Here is a 19169-nt window from a genome sequence, read left to right as displayed (position 1 = left end):
CTCTAAAGAGCCAAAGTGCATACAATACCACACGTAGCAAACAGCTCTGGCTACTGGTAAGTGACCTTTTTCCCCCCAAAGTTTTACAGTTTTATGATAATAAATTTTCAAGATCGATGTAAAGGTGGAGTGCAGCTGATCTATGCTGCCTGCCAAGTACTCTGTTTTGTCTTTATGATGATCTAAATGATGCATCCCATACAGGAGGTTGTTGTGTCAGTGTTACTCACTTTGCTCAGCAAAATCTTCATTAATTATTTCAAATTATTTCATTAATAATTCTTAAACTATAAATTCATCCTTTTGATAAGGAATGAGGCATAACAGTGTTTTCTCAGGAATGGGAGCTTTAAAACAGGTAAATACAGGAATCAACATGTTTCTTCCTTATTCATCCATATTAACCATTACAGTCCTTTAAGAACAATGCAACAGCTCATGGAAAAACCAAACCGTGAAGTTCTGGGTTTGTTGTTTTGGTTACTTTAAGATAACTGCTTCTAAGTTAAATGAAATATATCAAGTTACCTTCAACTGAGACCCTTAGTGTTTCTAACAGTTATTTTTTATGATTACATGATCTCATATTACCACCAGTGTTATTTATTGTCATTTATAGTGTTATGAATGAATATTCCTTGGTACTGAATGAGAGACTGAGTAACATTACTGGGTTCTGTCAGTACCGCTGTCAGTATGATGACAAAAATGTGAATATTGAAGCTTAATCCACCATGGATGTTAAACTATTCCATTGTTTTTCTGATTTCTTTTCAACTTTAAATTACTTGTCAACTCTTTGATCTTTACAAGCCTTGAGAGTTTTCAGAGCCAGTCAGGATTTAACCAAAACCTCTTTGCCAATGAAAGGAGAAGTTTCGTTTCAACAGCTTTAAATTTTCAATGTTGAGAGCAAGAAAAATCATTTTAATATAAATCACATGAAAGGAAAAACAGTTTTATATGTTTTAGAATCCTATAATTTAAAGACGATCGTACTGTTACACATAATAAGCTTGCTAGTTGAAATATTTTTTCATGAGACTGTATGTTGCACACGTGTATGTGGGCTTAGGTTGCTTGTTTCATACTGCTAAAGTTCCTAGTGCAAATAATTGTTATATTTTAAACTTTTTTCAAGAGTACCTTCATTGCAATACCTTCTGTAGTTACAAACCTATCTGTTCATACATTTATTCTTGTTGTGTGATCTTCAGGGTCAGTGAAAGTAAGTCTGTTGTTTTTGAAACTGGTCCTGTACATTTTGTTCAGCCTTTGTGGTTTGCTAGTACATCAGTTTCAGTGTAAGCAATACAGTATCACTGTTGTTGTCTTGCTGTTGTATAAAAAAAATCACTTTAAATGTCTTGAAACTCAGCTAAATTAGAAAACTCTATTTTGGATGTATTTTTAAAAATAAATTGTAAGTTTCTATTATAGAAAACAATTGCAATATCCTATTATTTGTTAGTGTTTTATACAGATTGCCGTATGGACCTAGAACACTGTATATGATTGCAGATAGTTTGTGGATCTTTCACATTTTTATTATACAGTGGAGTATTCTCGGTTATATTCAGTCTGGGATTTGTGGTAGCTGCAATATCTTGCTGTTTGCTAATCTTTTTGCAATTAACCCTTTGTTTCCATGCTTACTACTTTCTGGCCTATGCATTTGACAATTAATAATTTATTGTAAAATTTAATTTACTAGTGTTTTGGTTTTTAAAATGCTGTATGGAAATATGTATTGTAATGAACCCCAGTCATGGATCTTCATGTCATATAATGCAATAATGGATGCTTGGAAATTAGTATTTGATTCATGATGGATCAGTTTTAGGTTGAAAGTTACAGTATGGTTGAACAAAGTGTTTTTTCTTTTGAAAGAAACAGACTTCAGATGTTCAAGTAAACTTATCTCAGTTTTAAATACTACTGGATAAATAATGAATTTATTGATGTTTAAAACTGTGAAATGAGGACAAGTTTTGTTCTATTTCAGAACTGATTTCTCAATGACAATTTTAAAAGTGTAACATTTTAATTGTCATCTTCTGTTCAGTCAATTCTGTCAATTCAGTTCTGTTCAGTTCAATTTTGGGGTAAAAAACACCAACATCTAACAAGAGTCTTAAGTTTAAAAACCCTGGGAATTAAATATTTCATCTGGGTGCATGAGTTTGACAAGAACTTTGAGTGACAAGACAGCATTTCAGTGCTGTCTCCCAAAGATGTCCCAGTAAATCCTTAGGAAGACATACTTGCATTTGCATTTTACTGTATTTAACTGTGACATTTGCACTGAGTTCAGGGAGAATTTTTGAACACAGTAGTCAGATTCTCTTTTTCATGCACAGTGACACATTAACAGAAGCAGTTTGAGTAGATGTGATGGGACTTCAGCAGTTATGAGGTAATGAAATCCTCAGTGGAGATGGCACTTGACTAAAAAAGTAATGGAGAAAATAGTACAAAAAAAAATTAAAATGCAATTCAAAGAACGTGCTGTAAAATGTTCCTGCTACTAAGAAAGTATTCCCCACATAATCTTCTGTAGCAAGAAAGTCACATTAAGAAGCTGATCCATTCTTCCAGCTTTGTGTCACATTGCCTTGTCTTTCACAGCGGACACTTTCTCAGATAAAGAACCATGGTGTGCCACATGGATCAGTGAAGTGATCCAGATAATTTTAACTCTTGGGGGGGGGGAAACCCACAACTAATAACTATACTATTTCACTGCCAGCAGAGAAAATCCTCATGGAATTCTACTTGCAGTCGGTGAAAATTATCTCAGTCACATTAGTCAGGAAGAGGCTTAGAAACTGGCATAAGCATTGAACCTATACAATGTTTCCAAAGTTGGCTTCCTAATTTAAACTATACTTTTTTTCATATTTTATGCTCCATCATCAGTAGTTTTTGTCAAAATAATGGTTATTGTGGATGAAGTTAAAGGCAGTGAATTCTGACTGTAAATGTTCCTCCCTGTTTTTATGCCTGCTAATGTACACTTATCTGACCAAATTTTAATACATTTAATAAATTTTCTAAGACTTTGGACTGTGAAAATGCAAATAACCTGCCAGAAGTATACTGAAGCCTAAGACTTGTCGCAAAAGAGATGCTGTCGTTCGAGCACAGAGCACAGAACCAGCAGGGCCTATGATTTGTGTTTGAAAACAAAACCACTTGTGTTAAAACGAAAAAGTTTTGAGTGGAAACTCAGACCACTAGACTTTACATTGAAATTGATATATTTCTACACTGTGAACTTGGCTGATACAGGTTTTTCTCAGTCTCATTCTCCTTTCAATTTTAGCACTACCTACTTAATTTTTCTCTGCAACTCCTCTGCTTTGTCCCTTCCCAAAACCCCAGTTCTGATAGTGACAGTGTCCAGCAGCTTGGCCTTTCCATGGTTGACAGCTGGTCTCTGCTCATCAGCCAGCACTGGTTGCAGCACTGATGATGTGTTTACCAGGTGCTTTTCCAAGTTCTGCCTGCTCTGACAAAGTACAATGGATCTATTTTTGCCTGCCCTGTGTAGCAGTGGCCTTGTGAAGGTCAAGGTGCAGTTTCTGCACCTTGCCCGCTCAGCCTTGTAGCAACAGTAGCAAAGTCCTGCCAACATCCACCGCAGGGCAATCAAAGGTCTTTCCTCGGGCTGGTGCAGAACCAGAAGGCACTGGGACAAGATGGAGAAGTGGAGTGGACACATGGATGAGACGATAGGTACACATTCCTTGGTGACCTGCCAGGGTTGGGAAAAGCCAGGAGAGGCAAGACTGTTAAGCTCTCCTCTGGCCATCACCCGCAGTCTGCACGGGTGAGATGTCACCTGCCCTGTCCTCTGATCCAGGCAGTTCTGGACTCCTCACTGCCAAGTCTTGGTAACTTTTCTCACCACACATCTTGTGACCTGTGTGAAATAAGGGACTGGCAGTAGACAATTATAAATTATCTATATATTGTCTATTATAAAGAGGCTTTTCTCCCTATCCTGAAGTTCTTGGTATCTCGCTGACCTTCACGTGTAAGCAGTAGGCAATTGTCACACGAATCCAGACTGTACAGACTGGGAGCCAAATCGCAGTGTCCCCACCACAAGATACCCTTCACCGCCGTACGAAAGGCCCCCCGCCGGATCTCGCTGCTGGTTCCGTTTCCGCCGCTGTCAGCAAGGGCGCCCGGGCGGGAGGCGGGGCGGCGTGAGGCGGCGGCCCGCCCCAAGATGGCGGAGTACGTGCAGGTGCTGAAGCGGGCGCTGAAGCACATCGGCGGCCACGGCGGCGCCCGCGGCGCCATCCTGCAGCTGCTCAGGTAACGCGGCAGCGGCGCGGGCGGCGGGGCCTCCCCGCTGCGCCGCCGCCGCCCCGCGGGGTCACCTTGAGGGGCGGCCGGGCGGGGGCGGGCGCGCTGCCCCGCGCGAGGCGGTGCCGGCGGGGCTGGGCGTGAGGGGCGCTGCCCCCGGCGGGCGGTGCGCGGGGCCGGGCCGGCCTCGGGAGGAGCCCGCTCCGCCCCGCTCGCTCCGCCGTGCGCTCCGCCAAGGGCGGCGTGTCCCGGTCGGCAGTGGGGGCTGTGCTTAGAGCGGTCCCCGGGCAGGGCCCGCGGCTGTTTTCTCATCTTGAGGCACCTTGCAGGGTTCCTGGATGCTGAGCTGTCGGTGTTGCCCGGGCCGGTTGTCCTGGTGTCCGGCCCCAGTCCGTAGTCCTGTTGCCACAGCCGTGTCTCTGCTGTAGCTACACTCAGTGCTTCTGTGTACCCCCATCGTGCTCTTTGCTCTGGATAACCTCAGGCTGACAGTGGCTTTCTTGAACAGTACAAATCTGATATTCGTGTATTGCTGAAATCCCGTGGTGTAAAGCAAGAGAATTACTTCATCTGCCTTAACTGGCTCTCTTTCTTCTAATCTGCTTCAAACTGCAGATCACATCTGCTCTTTGGCAGTGGATTGTCACCGCTGACCTATGCTCCTCCAGCTCCAGTGGTATTTAGTGCAAAATAAGTTGCAGCCTTTGTTTCCATTCATGTCTGAGTACTTTATTCCCCAACTACAGAACCTTGCACTTGTCCACATTAAACTTTGTCCTGTTTTTTTTCCCTCACTCACATCTCATTTCTTTCTTGTGACAAGTATTTTGAATTATCATACAGCATGCTTGAAGATGCTCCCAAATAGGAACATCAGGTTTACAAAGGTACTCTTTTTTCATTCAGGTCCTTGATGAAATGTAGGGTGGAAGTCTAAGTAGTGTGTGATCCAAATTCAGCAGTGTCAGTAACCTCTGTTATCTTTATAGTTAGTCCTGGAAAAGTATTAGGATGTATCCACTAAATGTTTTAGGCCTGATCACATGCTAAAAAGCCTTTTTTTAATCAGAATTGGGAAGTTAGGAATATGGGATAGGAGTGATTTGCAAATATAAAATATCCTGCTATGTATTAAGGGCTTTCTTATCTTAGAACAAACAAGCCAAGCTTTCTGAGCCTTCTTGAAGGCTTTCTTCCTGCCCTTACACATCATAATGGCCCTTTTTCTGTTATTTCTTGTGGCTTAAATTGATCTGTTTTGAGAAGTTAAACATAACCTTTACACAGGTGCTGATCAGGCCTCATGAGTATTTTCATATAGTGGCTTTAGTCCCTGTTGAGCAGTAAGACAATACATGGCTAGTGCTTTACTGCTATTATAATTACTGTTTTCTGTCACACAGCTGCCCCCCCTCCCTCCCCCAGCTTGTTTCCTCCACTTTGTTTTCCTTCTCAGGCTGTAGCTGTTACTCTGACAGTTCTCAAGAAGAAATGGAGTTCTCAAGAAGAAATGGAGCTGGGGAAATCAAAGTGTGGAAGAGTTTGAGTGTTAGGTGTCATCAGAGTGGTTCCTTCCTAAGCATAGCTTAATAAATGTCTCCTCAGAGATCATTTGTGAGTCTGAGATTGAAAGCTGAGTTGACACCGTTCTTCCACACAGAAAAAGAGGGCAGGCAAGACTGGAGGTAGTGCTGTCCTTTTTTTCCTTCAGAAGACTGAATTTAGGTGTGCTAGGTGGGGAGGCACAGCCAGTCCTCATAACCACACCAACCACAAACAGCTGCTGCCTCCTGCTCACCTTTCAAGCCATTAAATCATCCATCCCAGCTCAAGGAATAGGTTTGGTGTTTAAAAGAAGAGTTATCAAGGTGGTCTTTCTTGCAACAGTTGATTTTAAGAAGTAATCACTGGTAACTGGAAAAAAATTATCCACCCAAGTCAGGAGACTCTTTCTCTGAATTTCCCTGCTTTTCTCTATATGTTTTCCACTGAAGCAGCTGCAGAAGACTTATATGCTATGAAGTCAAATTACTAAGAGCCTTTTTGGCTGGAAACATTCTCCTTACTTAAAATTCAGTGAAATTGGTGGGAAAATATTCTCAGGAAGCCATAAATACCTCTTAGTGTCTGATATTGGTATTCAGGGCATGAAGGCAGGACAAGGGCATAAGAACACTGCAAGAAAGGGAGGGGGGAAAGGAAGGGAGAGCAGCAGTGGAATGGCTCTTCTTTTTCTGAAGCTGGGAACTCAGGCTTCTGTAGTTGAGCCAGAGATCTTTGAATGTTTCAGATGAACCTGTCAGAGAATTTCTCTGCCTGCCACCACAGAGGTTTAAAACGAGTACTTGCTGGAATGGTTGTCACTTTCACGCACCCTGGGAGAAAAGACAACAAAAAAGCTTCATGAGCCTATTCCTCCTCTCACTTGGGATTGAGTTGAGAGTGTGCATAGTACTACAAACAACTAAAACCTTTGAGAGGAAACTTTTCCCTATCTAATGCTGCCTGAGATGAATGTCAGTAAAAAGAAAAGCAAAATTGCAAATATAGAGGGAGAAGAGCATTTTGATTAATTTTAAGGTTTTATGACTAGAATGTAAATCATAGTCTCAGTTTAATGATTGATTTCTACAATAATGTAAAATATGTTCTATATAAAGAGTTGAAACTCGTATAATACCTTATCTGGGTCAGTGTAAGTCTCACAGAGTTGCAGGGTGAATGCATGGATCTTTCACAATTACACAAAAGCAAGAAAGTAATAATTATAGTTTAGAGCTTAGCATGTATTTCCTTGGCAAGCAGCTGCAATGGCCTAAAATATTATTCCTATTCCTCTCTTAGAGGTTACTGCCCACACAGATATAAGAGGTGTCTTGTGCTGCTTCAGTGCTGACCACTTGGGCAATTCAGGCTGAAATAGCAGCTGTTAATAGTTGAGAAGGATGGTAACATTTCCTACTAAGTGGATTAACATGTGCCTCTGGGACTTCCGCAGTATTTAAGGTTTTGTGGGTGTTAAATTGTTACACTGTAGAGTTGCTTTATCTTCTATTATAATGAGCTGTTAAATAAAGTGAGAGACCCTGAAAGCCTTTTTGTATGGCTTTTATCATCCTGTCAGTGGGGTGCACATTAGTTGCAGGAATTGGTGATTGTTTTGCAATCCATAAGACTGAATAGTTTTTTTTTAAAAAAATATCTTTGCATACATGTATACAGATTTTTACTAACCCTGAAGAAACCTCTGTCGCAATTTCATTCTGAGAGGACACCAACTGAAACTGTTGTTTTGATAATTCACAGGGTCAATGATTTGAAGACTGGTAATCTGATAGGAATTGACAAATATGGAAACAAATACTATGAAGACAAAAGAAACTTCTTTGGTACGTGTGCTAATGTGAACACCTCCCAGCCAGCTGTGCAGCTCCCACATAGCTTGTGTGCTCTCTGCTAGTGAAATGCAATTTGTTGCCTGCCTGACTTCCTTGCACTTGTCTTGTGTGAGTCTTAGACTTACAGAAATGCTTTGACAGCTTATGTTTCTCTCTTGCATCCCTCAATTCATGTGCAAACACAGTCAATCTGAAACAATGAATGTGGGATAAATATAAGCCCATCATACGGTCTCCGTGTAGGTAAAGCTATATGATAATGTGATTGAGAGTTGAATTTGGTCCTTGACCTAAAGGCTGGTAGTTTAACAGGTTGGGAAAGAAGGAGAACTACATTTAAAACTGCCTCACAGCTTTACTCACTTATATGATCACTTCAGGGCAAAGAGCACAGGTTGGCTTAAACTTACTATTACCTTAAGTAATGGGGCTTTAAATCAAGCTTCTAGAGTACTTTAAAAGACAGCACCTAAAGCAACACAGGTGACACATAAGCAATTGACACACTGGTCAAGCCAAGCTAGGTTAACTTGGAGTGTAACCAGGGAAAGCACTTGCTGGTTAACATTGCTTGGTAGTTTTGTGTAGCTGAGATTTAGTTTAGTCTTAGGTTATCAGTGGTAATGTCCTTTTGGAAAAGACTCCTCATAACGAAGGAAAAAAACCCAAACCTGTTTCTCTGCCTGAAAATTTTCTAAGTTCCTATTTCCCAGTATTTATACAATAGCCAATATTTCCTACCTTGTGAGAGGGTTAGATTCAGTCATCTAAAACTACAGTAACAGTGGAAATACAGAAGACTTGGAAAATAGAAGCTGTGCTGGTTTAAAAATGAGTGCCCATTATGGTAGATACTGTCACTCAAAATGTTTTTCCTTGGTTTTCCTGAATTCTCTTCTTTGTAAGAAAATAATTTTTTGAGCTAATATGATATTTCTTTTTGTTTACTTAAGGTCGGCACAGATGGGTTGTATATACTGATGAAATGAATGGCAAAAATACCTTTTGGGAAGTTGATGGAAGCATGGTGCCCCCTGAATGGTAAACTATTTAGCTTAATAATGTGGATGGATATCAATTGTGTAATTGCTTTATATTTTCATATATTACAAAGCAGAAGATTAAAAGAAAATGTTTTCATAGTCGTAGCTGTCTTGCCTATGACCAGAAGATTTCACACTCGTCACTTCTGATGTTGAACTGCCTTCATGTTTATTGCTTGCTGTCCTGGCAGAGGCACTCACTGCTTTTTACATTAAGAAGAGCATTTTGCCAGGCAGATTGAGCAGTCTTCTAATTTTTTTATTACTTGTAATTCCCTGTTTATGGTTTGGCAAAGCCTTGGGCCACCAGAAGTAAAATATTTGTTATTTCCATCGTAAGCAAGAACCTAAGGAACATATGGCAATGGTGGAACAACATTCCTTAACCCAGAGCCACTAACAGCATAATTGTTTCAATTTATATACACTGGTGTGGTAGTAAACATTAAAGTGCCAGGATGCTCCGTATGTTGACTGCTACTTGACTATAATTTTTATTGGGGTTTTGTTTTCTGTTCATGTATTTCAGTAATAATTCTCTGCAGCCTTGAGTTCCAGAAGGTCTCTGGCCACAGCTGTTGACCCTTTTTTTCCTAGAAAACTCACACCATGTAAAGTAACAATGTATACTACTAAAAACAATCTCTGTGTAATTCTGAAGGAACAGGAATAGCACTTCAGCCTCAAAGCAGCAAAAGGTGGCATCAGGAGAGAAGTGTTTGGGTAGACTGAGCAAACACTGGTTTTTATTACTCCTGTAATGTTCTGTGCCAAGGCTGGGATTGTTATAAAATCTCCTAAACTGTGGCTCTTGCTGGAACATTTGAGGAACATGGGTAGACTCTCTAGGTGGTCAATTTTGTTTCAAGCTCTCCCAGCCTTATGATTAATATAATATGATTAATGTGGTTAATGCTTTTTTCTGTCTTATTTGGTAAGAACTGAATTGCATTGGTTTTGGAAGTGACATTAAAATCTCCAACACCAGGATGTTTGTGCCTTGCTCTGTGCATAACTGTTGTGTGGTTCTGGTTGTTATGCACTATTAGACTGTGCTGAGTTTTAAGATTTTCTTTATTTTGAGGTGCAGGTTTTGTTTCACACAGGTTTTGGTTTTTATTTTGTTTTTTTTTTTTTTTCCTTTGCTTATGTTTATGAGATATTTGTTGCCTCTTTACAGACCTCAGTAAAGGGTTTCTTCCTGAGAATCAAAGTGATGTTTCAAGGGTTACGTGGCTTGTTTACTTCACAGAAATTAATGAGGTAGAAATACTTGTTTTCCTATCAATGCGGAAAAAATTCCTTTAAAAGAAGCAGTAAAAATTTCATTATTTTCAAGACTGGTGAGTGTAATGAGGCACAAAAGGATAAATGTGCTTGTGTTCTAAGGTAGTTTGTCAGGAAGCCTAGTTGTGCAGTACCAGTCAGATTTGTGGATTTGAGGTTGTTTTGGGGGAGGGGGGATAAGGAGGGGGATGATGTTTCTTGCTGATAAATTTGTATGTCCCATGATAACATAGGTTTATTCTTATGTAGGAATCCTAGCTTTGTGACACATCTAAATCACTGATGTGTATTTCCATACAGCTTAGAGACATCTTTAAAAATAGAAATATTTTGACTGGGAATAAATGCTGTCTTTTAAGACTTTTTAAAAAGACTTTTTAAAGACTTTTTAAAAATTTTAATCTTGTGCTATACTGCCTTAAATTTTTAACATAGCAGAGACTTCTGAATTGAGACTGACAATATTTTGTACAAGCTGCTGTGAGTGTAACACTAGAGTTGTGTAACAGGTAATGAGTGGTTATTTTGGACCTAGAAATTTGTTGGAAATAAATTAAACCGTGTGAAATTACTTATACTAACAAAGAAAGCAATTAATCCACAATATAATAGTATGATACATGTTTGTCATCCTTGGCTTAGCTGGGAAGTATTTAAAGTACTGCTGTTAGAGGTGGGTGTGATCTGAATGCTTCTTCTGAACACTGATGTTTTTACTCTGGAATTCAGTTAATTTAGCTCAGCTTTGTGAAGTTCTGTGGATATGCTGTTGTATCCTCTTCTTGCTGTTGTATCCTCTTCTGTGCCTTCAGAACTTAGAATTCACATTGTAGGATGTGAATGATTGTTCAAGTACAATCAAGTGAAGCTCATGTATGATGAACTGGAAAAAAGAATTTTGGTATGTTGAAAAGTTCTGGAAACAACTGGAAGAAAATGCTACCCTTTACCCTCTCTCAGATACTAGAGAAAAAGAAAAAGCAGCGTGAAAACCACCTTATATGTAATAGCATCTTGTAATACCATTTTAGGAGCTACTGAGTATTTTCAGTATTCTGAAATAATGGATGTAATGTCTTTTGACAATGGATGTACTGAAATTGTACAGTCTAAAGGAAATCAGAGTGTTGTTTTGACATATGTCTACTCTCCAGGGAATCAAGACTGTTGCTTTTAAAAAATGTTTCCACACTAGAATATGTAGGCTTGCAGTTTATTCTGTTCTGATTTAGTTGTTATTTCACTTCTTTTTTACTCTGGTTTTTTTTTTTTTTTTTTCTTTCTTTCCTCCAAAATTCAGATGTTTATATCTACTTTGTTGGAGACAAGTCAATTAGATTTTTTTTTTAAATTCTTTAATACTTGCATTATGAATATTAATCTCCCTGTAATGCTTTACAAGGTATTTTGCACATTTTTTTTCCCTACACAAATTAATCTTTTTCACTTTAAGACAGTGAGAGAAACCAAATACTTATTTTGTCTCTTGCTAGTCAGTGTTGTTTGCAGGAACTCAGTGCTTACATTTTTGAACACACTGATCAGGTGTGCTCTGTGAACGTATAAGCAATAGAAGTTAAATCCGTTTATAGCAATGCTTGTGGGGACTCTATTTAGTGTTTTCATGGATGTCTCCATTGCAGCATCACTAATCCTTGGCCTATGTTTAAGCTATTTGCTTATTGTATTTCTGGTGTAATGTACTTTGGTTTGCATTTTGGCCAAATACTTTGAACAAACAAATTGACAACTGGTGTAAGTATATACACTAATTAAAAATAAATTGCTTTTTCAGTATGATCCTGTGGGGAAAGAAGAGTTGTCATTTGATAATAGTTTTTCCTTTTGTAGGGACACTTCATTTTGCCAGGACTGTCCTCTGTATTTGTGGTGTCTGTCCTGTACTTTGAGGCTGATTTCCTTATGATGCAAATCTGACATCTTTGGAAGGAGCTCCAGGAGTGTTTACTTCGTAATAGTCTGCATCCTCTTTAGTTGATCTGACAGGGAAGAATGTAGCACCTCAGATTTAAAGTGCCAGCACACTAGAAAATGTAAGAAAATGTGCAATTCTCCTGTAAAAATGCTGCTTTTCAAGTTTGCCTTCAAGGAAAACAAAACAGAAAAATAAGGGGATTGGGAAAATTTCCATTCTTCTAGTAGCTTCACAATAAAGTTGTGAGGTTTTATAACTCGATTAAATGCTAATTTGGTGTTTTCAGGTAAATTGGATGCCATCTCATTGCTATGGTGTAGTAACTTGTATGAGAAATTAAAGTTATCTCCCATGGTAAACAAATAAACACATTTGTTATCCCTTTTTCCTTCTCTGCCCTATGACCTGAACCCACATCTTAATTTCTCTTGTCTCATTGTAGCATGGTTAACGTGTGGCAAAAAGTGGATGTTAACAAGTTGGCAAACATGGTGAGCTGGTGCAGGCTGTGCCTGAACCTTGCAGATGCACATACGGTAGTGGCTGCTGAGTTTGTGTAGCATCAGTTCTTGTTTGACAGCTTGTACATCACATAATTGGCCCCAGTCCCTTGTAGCTTCAGTTTGAAATCTACTTGCTTTTAAATATTTGTTAAAACTTTGGAAAAAAATCTACATAGTCTTGAGAGCTTTTGAAGATACTTTGAGGTGTCTTTTATCCATTTATGCAAGAAAAAGTGCAAAGGCTTTGCTGGCCTCAGTCTGCTTCCTAGTGACTGTTCACTGATTCAGGAAGCTGCTTCAGCCTCTTCAGAGCTGCTTGCATCCTCCTGAGTTTTCTGTGCTCTGTGCAAGTGGTCTACTTCTTTGTAGGTTTTCAGTCATTAATTGCTCTTGAATATTTTTTTTTCCACCATGGATTTATAGGCAGAGTTTGTATAGAAATTTGGTCATCTGCAGGATGTCATATGTCTTTATTCATGCTGTTCAATCTAGTACATGAAAAGCTTTTCTTGAGCATCTGGGGGTAGAGTCTGAGATTTCAGAGCTTCAAATGATTCTTTGAGGCAGGTGTCAAGGGGAAAGTCTTCCCAAAATAAAATTTTCAAGATTTTAAGTGGAAAGTGGGAGCTTTTGTTTGAGAGAACAGACTCTGCAAACCAAAATGCTTTTTTAAGTCACATATTGTACTTCTAAGAGGAATCTTTTGTGACCAGGTTAAGCCCTGGAACTCCTAAGTACAAGCATAATTCATAGTGGATTGATTGTCTAAACAAACTTTTGAAATTTCTTCATGTTTTTCAATACCTGTGACTGTAGTGGCATGTCTTGTCAGTGAGCAATTTTATTTTTACTTTCCAGTGAGAAAATGTGATTCAAGGGTTGGTTTTGCTGATCTGTTTTAATTTGAGCCTGGTTTCATGTTGATGGTATAGAAATCCAGAAAATCTTCAACCCAAAGATACTAATTACTCAAAAAAATCTGTATTTTAAAAGATTTTATTGATTTAGTCGCTAGAAGCTGTAAAGCAATAGTTTAAATGCAGCTAAAGCTACTCTGTTAAATGCTATTGTGAAACTTTTCTGATGTTTCAAGGAATGAATGCGTGACAAGTACACTTGTAATGACAGAAGTGCCAGACATCACACAAGCTTGGGATATAGCTGATTTTAGCTGAGAACTAATACAGTTCTAGTGCTGTGCTTGCTCCAGCCTGTCTTTCAGGGCCTTTGTAATGGGATTTCTGTCTGACAAGTTTTTGTCCATCCTGGTGGTGTGTGTTGCTCTTGGGGAGCATGAGGATGGTGAGGCATGATGACAGGTGCCTAAATAGAGATTTGTGTGCAGGATCCTTATCCACTGTTACCAGAAGCATCGCTAGGTGAACATGTGTGTGCTGGAAGTTGCCTGTGTCATGGTTTAACCCCAGCCAGGCCCAAGCCCCAGGCAGCCGCTTGTTCACTCCCCCTCCAGTGGGACTGGGGAGAGAATCGGAAGGCAAAAGGCTAGAAAACTCACAGGTTGAGATAAGCACAGTTGAATAGGGAAAGCAGAAGTTTCACACAGGCAAAGAAAAACAAGAATTCATTCACTGCTTCCCATGGGCAGGCAGGTGTTCTGCCGTCTCCAGGAGAGCAGGGCTCTATCACGCATAATGGTGACTTGGGAAGATAAATATCATCAGCCCAAACATCCCCTTCTACCTCCTTCTTCCCCCTACTTTATATACTGAGCATGATGTGGTACAGAATATTCCTTTGGACAGTTAGGGTCACCTGTCCTGGCTGTGTCTCCTCCCAATGTCCCATACACCCCTAGTCTCCCTGACAGCATGGCAGTACAAAAAGCAGAAAAGGCCTTGGCTCTGTGAAAACCCTGTTCAGCAATAACAAAAACATCTCTGTGTTCAGCACAAATCCAAAACACAGCCCCATATCAGCCACCGTGAGGAAAATTAACTCTACCCCAGCCCAAAGCAGCACAATCACATAAGAGTTAAATTTACTTTATTAATATACCTTGCATATTGCAATAAGACCCTTAATTTTTATTTTTAAAAAGAAAATTAACTCCACCCTGGCCAAAGCCAGCGTATGTTACAGTAAGCAGTTTTGAAAAGCTGGGGCTCCTCTGGAGTGATACTGCAAAGCATTTTGAAATGCAGTCCTTGAGTCAGTATAAGCAGAATGGACTGTTATTTTGCCCTCTCATGCCACAAACTCTGTTTCTGTGTTAGCAATGGAGAGCTTGTTGGTTGTGAGCACAGGATCCCTCCTCTGTCAAGTTAGCTTTTTTGCAGTGTTTCTGCCAACCTTGATGCAGGCTGTCAAAAGACATGTGATTCCTGAGGTGATGTAAAGCACAGTAGTACACAGAATTATTCTGACAGATGTGAATCGGGCAAGAGAGTTTGCCCAAGGTGAGAGCTTTGTGTGGTGTGGCCAGGGCATTTCAGAGGCTGGTTTAAAACACCGGGGTTAAAATTGAGCAAGATCTGATCCTGTATCATCAGACCACATCATGATTAGTAGTGCTATGGGCCCACCTTTTTCCAGACAGAAATAATTAGCCATTTATCTTGTTTTTTTAGTGAAAGCAGTGCAAAATGTACACTTTGAATGAGACCAGATTTACAAAGGAGAGCAGAGAGAGGAAGAGCATTATACACATGTGTATAACTTCCTAACTCCAGAGTGGATCATTTTTCCCACAGAAGTTGTTCTTTGCCTTTAAACAGAGTTTTTTCTTCTTAGCGATCTTACCTTTTAAGTGATCTTATGGTTCCATCTTATTTTATTTTCAAGCCAGTTTCCTGGCAGCCCTTAGTCCTACAATGTGTGGCTATAGTTTGAGGGTTTTGTTTGGCTTTTACTTCTAGAAAAAGAACTTTAGGCTGACACTTTTTTTAAAGTGAAATTTTTGTACTAAGTTTATAGACAAAGTTGCGATTTTTTTTTCTTTTTTTTTTTTTAAATACATGTCAGGAAGCAATTTGAAAAGATTACCAACCTTCTGTAGAGCTCTTTGGATTTAGAATATACCTGTCAGTCTATTTCTCACCACTTTTATCATGATTTTGTTTTGCTGTATAAATGAAGTGTGCTGGATTTATTGCTGAGGGCTGAAGATGCAATTTTTAGGTTTTCTAATAGAACTAGAAAAGAGGACTTCATATTTTTAGGTCAAGTCTTTGCAAAAGCTGATTAGCAGAAATCTCCTTAATTCTACCTCAGTAAAAAAGTACATAAGCTTGCAAAAAATGTCATAACCTCACTTTTGTCGTAACTACACACAGTAGGAAGTACATGTAAACTGACAGATACTTAAAATGTAATTCATATTTGAAAGTTGCTTCAGGCACTGAAATAGGAAAGGGATGAAATCAATTCAGCTGGTCCCTGCCGCAGTGTTACAGCAAATTTTTAGGGAAAGTGCTTTGCTTGATCATTACTGTTGCTTGCACAGAGAAAGATTGCCATTTAGTTCATAGGTAAAGGCTAATCACTGGAATCACTTGGTAATTACCCTATTACTGAATGGTATTAATCATTGTGTTGTGCAGGCAGTAAATATTTATGTGCTTGTTTTAGGTGTACTTACATCATTAATCTGTATCCCAAGTGGCAGCCTCATGTATGCTTTGAAAATGGCATTGAAATTGTTGTGCAGTGTAGTCTTCTGGTAATTAAAAACAAAACAAATCACCATAACCTAACAAAGAAAAAGGCCAGGCAACAAAACCAAACATCATGGTTTTGTCATTTGTAGTGCCTGCCTTAACCTGGCTGCCTGGTGAAGGCTGTACAAACGAGTGACAGCATACTCTGCCCAAATACTGAGCGTACAAAGGACCTGGAAATTTGAACTTAGCTGTGCTTTCAGTTACTTGGAGCCAGAACTGTTACTTACCAGTTATTTTTGTGAAACTAATTAAAATCAACATCCTGTTGATTTATTTAACATCCTCATTCAAAGTCACACTGGATTAAAATTATTTTTTTCCTTTCTCAGAATAAATACTTAGTGTCTCTTCAGAGGAGGACCCTTGGGAGTCAGGAGGTAGGCTTGGTAGACATCCTGTGATGTTCCTTAATAACAATATGTCTTTTTCCTCTTAAGGCATCGCTGGCTGCACTCAATGACGGATGACCCTCCAACTACTCATCCACCAGTTGCTCGTAAATTTATCTGGGAGAACCATAAATTCAATGTGAGTGGCACTCCTGAGCAGTATGTGCCTTACTCTACTACTCGCAAGAAGATACACGAGTGGATCCCACCTAAAACAGCCAGCAAATGACAACAGCAGCAGCATGAGTTGTCTCAGCTTGGGCTTTCAGTGTAAATTGTATTTTCACTGGTTTTGTTCAGAATAAAAGCCTCCTATAGTAATTGTAGTTTAGTTTATTGAATTGGGGGCAGGGAAACAAGTGAGAAAATTTTGGGAATAGGACAGAATACATGACAAGTCTTAATCTCATCAATATATTGTGCTTTTTCTTATATTGTCAGTATCTGTCTTCACATAAGCAGCTCTCAAACTCTTTTTAGCATGATAACCATTCTTGTGATAGTTACTCATATTTGTGTCATTCAGCAGAATACAAATATACATTTGAAATACAGATTTTTCATTTTTAACATCATCCTTTTACTGTCTCTGCATGGCAGATAATGCACTCTTCATGTACTATTTTGGGAAGCCATCTGTTTAAATTTTTACAAGTTAGAATAGTTTGACCAGTCAGGATTATAGTTTTCATTCATAAAGTTCCTAAGTATATGCATCAGTATGCAAAACACATTGCTGTGTTCCAGTATGGGATGAAACATAATATAAAATTTGTGAGGGTACATGAATCAAATGACATCTCATCTATAAGGGAACTCAGCCATAAAAAGAGGGCCCTCTGTCACAAAAATCTCTTTTGCTGTGTAGGTGCATTACAAGATGTTCTCATAAGGGTTTGAGATGGTCTGTTTGCTCTCTTGTGTCAGGAATTTTAAAAGTCTTTGGAAGTTCAATATTGTGCACCTTTTTAGGAGGTAGAGAAGTAAAATGTGCCAGAACCCAGTCTCAAAAATGTGAAGCTGGCAAGTTCAAGTTTGAAAGACGTTTGGGGCTGTGGCTTTTTTTTATATCTTGCTAATGGTTGACTTTTATTCCAGTCTACTTATGTGTTTTAGCAAAGCTTGCCTTCTCCACAGGGCTTCCAGTACCTGATGCCCTACTCTGTGGATAACTGATGGGCAGTATGCCCACCCAGCCTCTCATTCACCCCAGCGTCTCAGCTGGTTGGGAAAGAAAAGAGAAACTTCATGGGTTGAGAAGGATGGGAAGAGTGCTTGCTACCATCAAGAGCAAAAGAGACTTTAATTTCTCGCCAATTAAAACTGCATAGTGAGAAACAAAGTCAAAAACTGTAAAACACCACCCTCCCTTCCCACTACACACCTTCACTCCTGACTCCTCTGCCTCCTCCTCAGGGAATGGTGGTCAGTCCCTAACAGCTGTTGTGGGCTCTGCTGTTCCTGCCCCCTGCTTCAGCCTGGGTCTTCATGAGCTGCAGTCCTTTCAGATGAACCCAGTATGGGTTTTCCATAGGCTGAGGGTTCTGTTGGGAAATGCCTGCTTGCTAGTGTGGATTCCTCCTCGGGCTGCCAGGAATCTCAGCTCTGGCAGCACCTCGTCGCCCTCCTCCTGATTTCAACTTGGTGTTCAGGTGCCCACTTCTGGGTGCTGCCCACTTCTTTCCCCCTTCCATCCTCTGCCTGTGCAATATTTTTTGCCCCACCTCAAATCCTCTTTCCCAGAGGTGCCCCTATTTGGCAGCCGGACTGAGCCCTGCACTGTGCTGTGTTGGCTGCATCCAGCACAGGGCAGCCCTGGCCTCTCCCCACAGAGGCTCCTGCAGACCCCACTGCCAGCCCCTTTACAATTACACTCAGTGTAATGACTTACAGAAATGGTTATTAAAGATGACTGAGAAGGGGATTGGATGTATTACATACTTGCAACTGCCTGTCAAGAAGAAAAAAACCTTTGCTCCCCAATAACCCCCACAGTGGCTACGCCACTGACTCCACACTGGCTGATTTTATTCTGCAACCCCACCTGACTGGGTTACTTAACCCCCAGTTGTATCCTTCCTTATTAAATCAAATTCTGGATTAACTAATTGTTTTTAGGTGGGGTTTTTTGCTTTAATTTCTTTAAATTAGTTGTAGTCTTTAAATTGGTAGGAAGTAGCACCAACATCTCCTAACCTGTCTAATTAGGAAAGGATATTGTTTAATTTACTTTTAAGTCAGCAAAAGCACTGGGCACAGCTGAAAAGCAATTTGAACCATACTGAGTAGCATAAGTGGAAAGGATTTGTTTAGCATTTTTATCTTGATGGATTATTTGACCTTAGGAACAAAGCTTGCCCCGGCGCCAATGGAGAGCTTCATTACTAACACTCATCTATACAAGCCCTGTGGGCTCAAACACAGGTAGAGTAATTAACTCTTAAATTGGTTTTTTGCCTCTATTTCTCCTTAATGCATTTTTTTCCAATTTTATTCCTCTTCCTTCTTTGTCCTGTGGCTTTTTGGACTGTGTCCTAAGCACACATCAGGAGGTACATTTGGGAATGAGATTCTGTACTTAGGGGATAGGCAGTAACTCTTCCTACACGTTCCATG

At 39.7% G+C, this 19169-nt stretch overlaps 1 protein-coding gene across 1 annotated transcript; it reads left to right on the top strand.

The window, feature by feature from the left end:
- Positions 1-4151: 4151 nt before the first annotated feature.
- NDUFA12 (NADH:ubiquinone oxidoreductase subunit A12) lies at positions 4152-16874 on the top strand. Its single transcript, XM_053942022.1, has 4 exons — positions 4152-4326; positions 7624-7706; positions 8669-8756; positions 16602-16874. Exons 1-4 carry the CDS (start codon positions 4238-4240, stop codon positions 16780-16782), a joined length of 441 nt encoding a protein of 146 aa, XP_053797997.1. The 5' UTR covers positions 4152-4237; the 3' UTR covers positions 16783-16874.
- The last annotated feature ends 2295 nt before the right edge of the window (positions 16875-19169 follow it).

Source organism: Vidua chalybeata, chromosome 5 (genome assembly GCF_026979565.1).
Source record: "Vidua chalybeata isolate OUT-0048 chromosome 5, bVidCha1 merged haplotype, whole genome shotgun sequence".
NCBI classification, from domain to species: Eukaryota; Metazoa; Chordata; class Aves; order Passeriformes; family Viduidae; genus Vidua; species Vidua chalybeata.
The sequence above is the reverse complement of the archived record's forward strand: the minus strand, read 5'-3'. Positions and strand labels throughout refer to the sequence as shown.

Excerpts from the sequence above, each read along its gene's own strand:
- NDUFA12 (XM_053942022.1), top strand. The coding sequence starts at position 4,238 with ATGGCGGAGTACGTGCAGGTGCTGAAGCGGGCGCTGAAGCACATCGGC. Across the intron at positions 7,707-8,668 it reads AGACAAAAGAAACTTCTTTG|GTCGGCACAGATGGGTTGTA; the intron begins GTACGTGTGCTA and ends TGTTTACTTAAG. Across the intron at positions 8,757-16,601 it reads AGCATGGTGCCCCCTGAATG|GCATCGCTGGCTGCACTCAA; the intron begins GTAAACTATTTA and ends TTTCCTCTTAAG.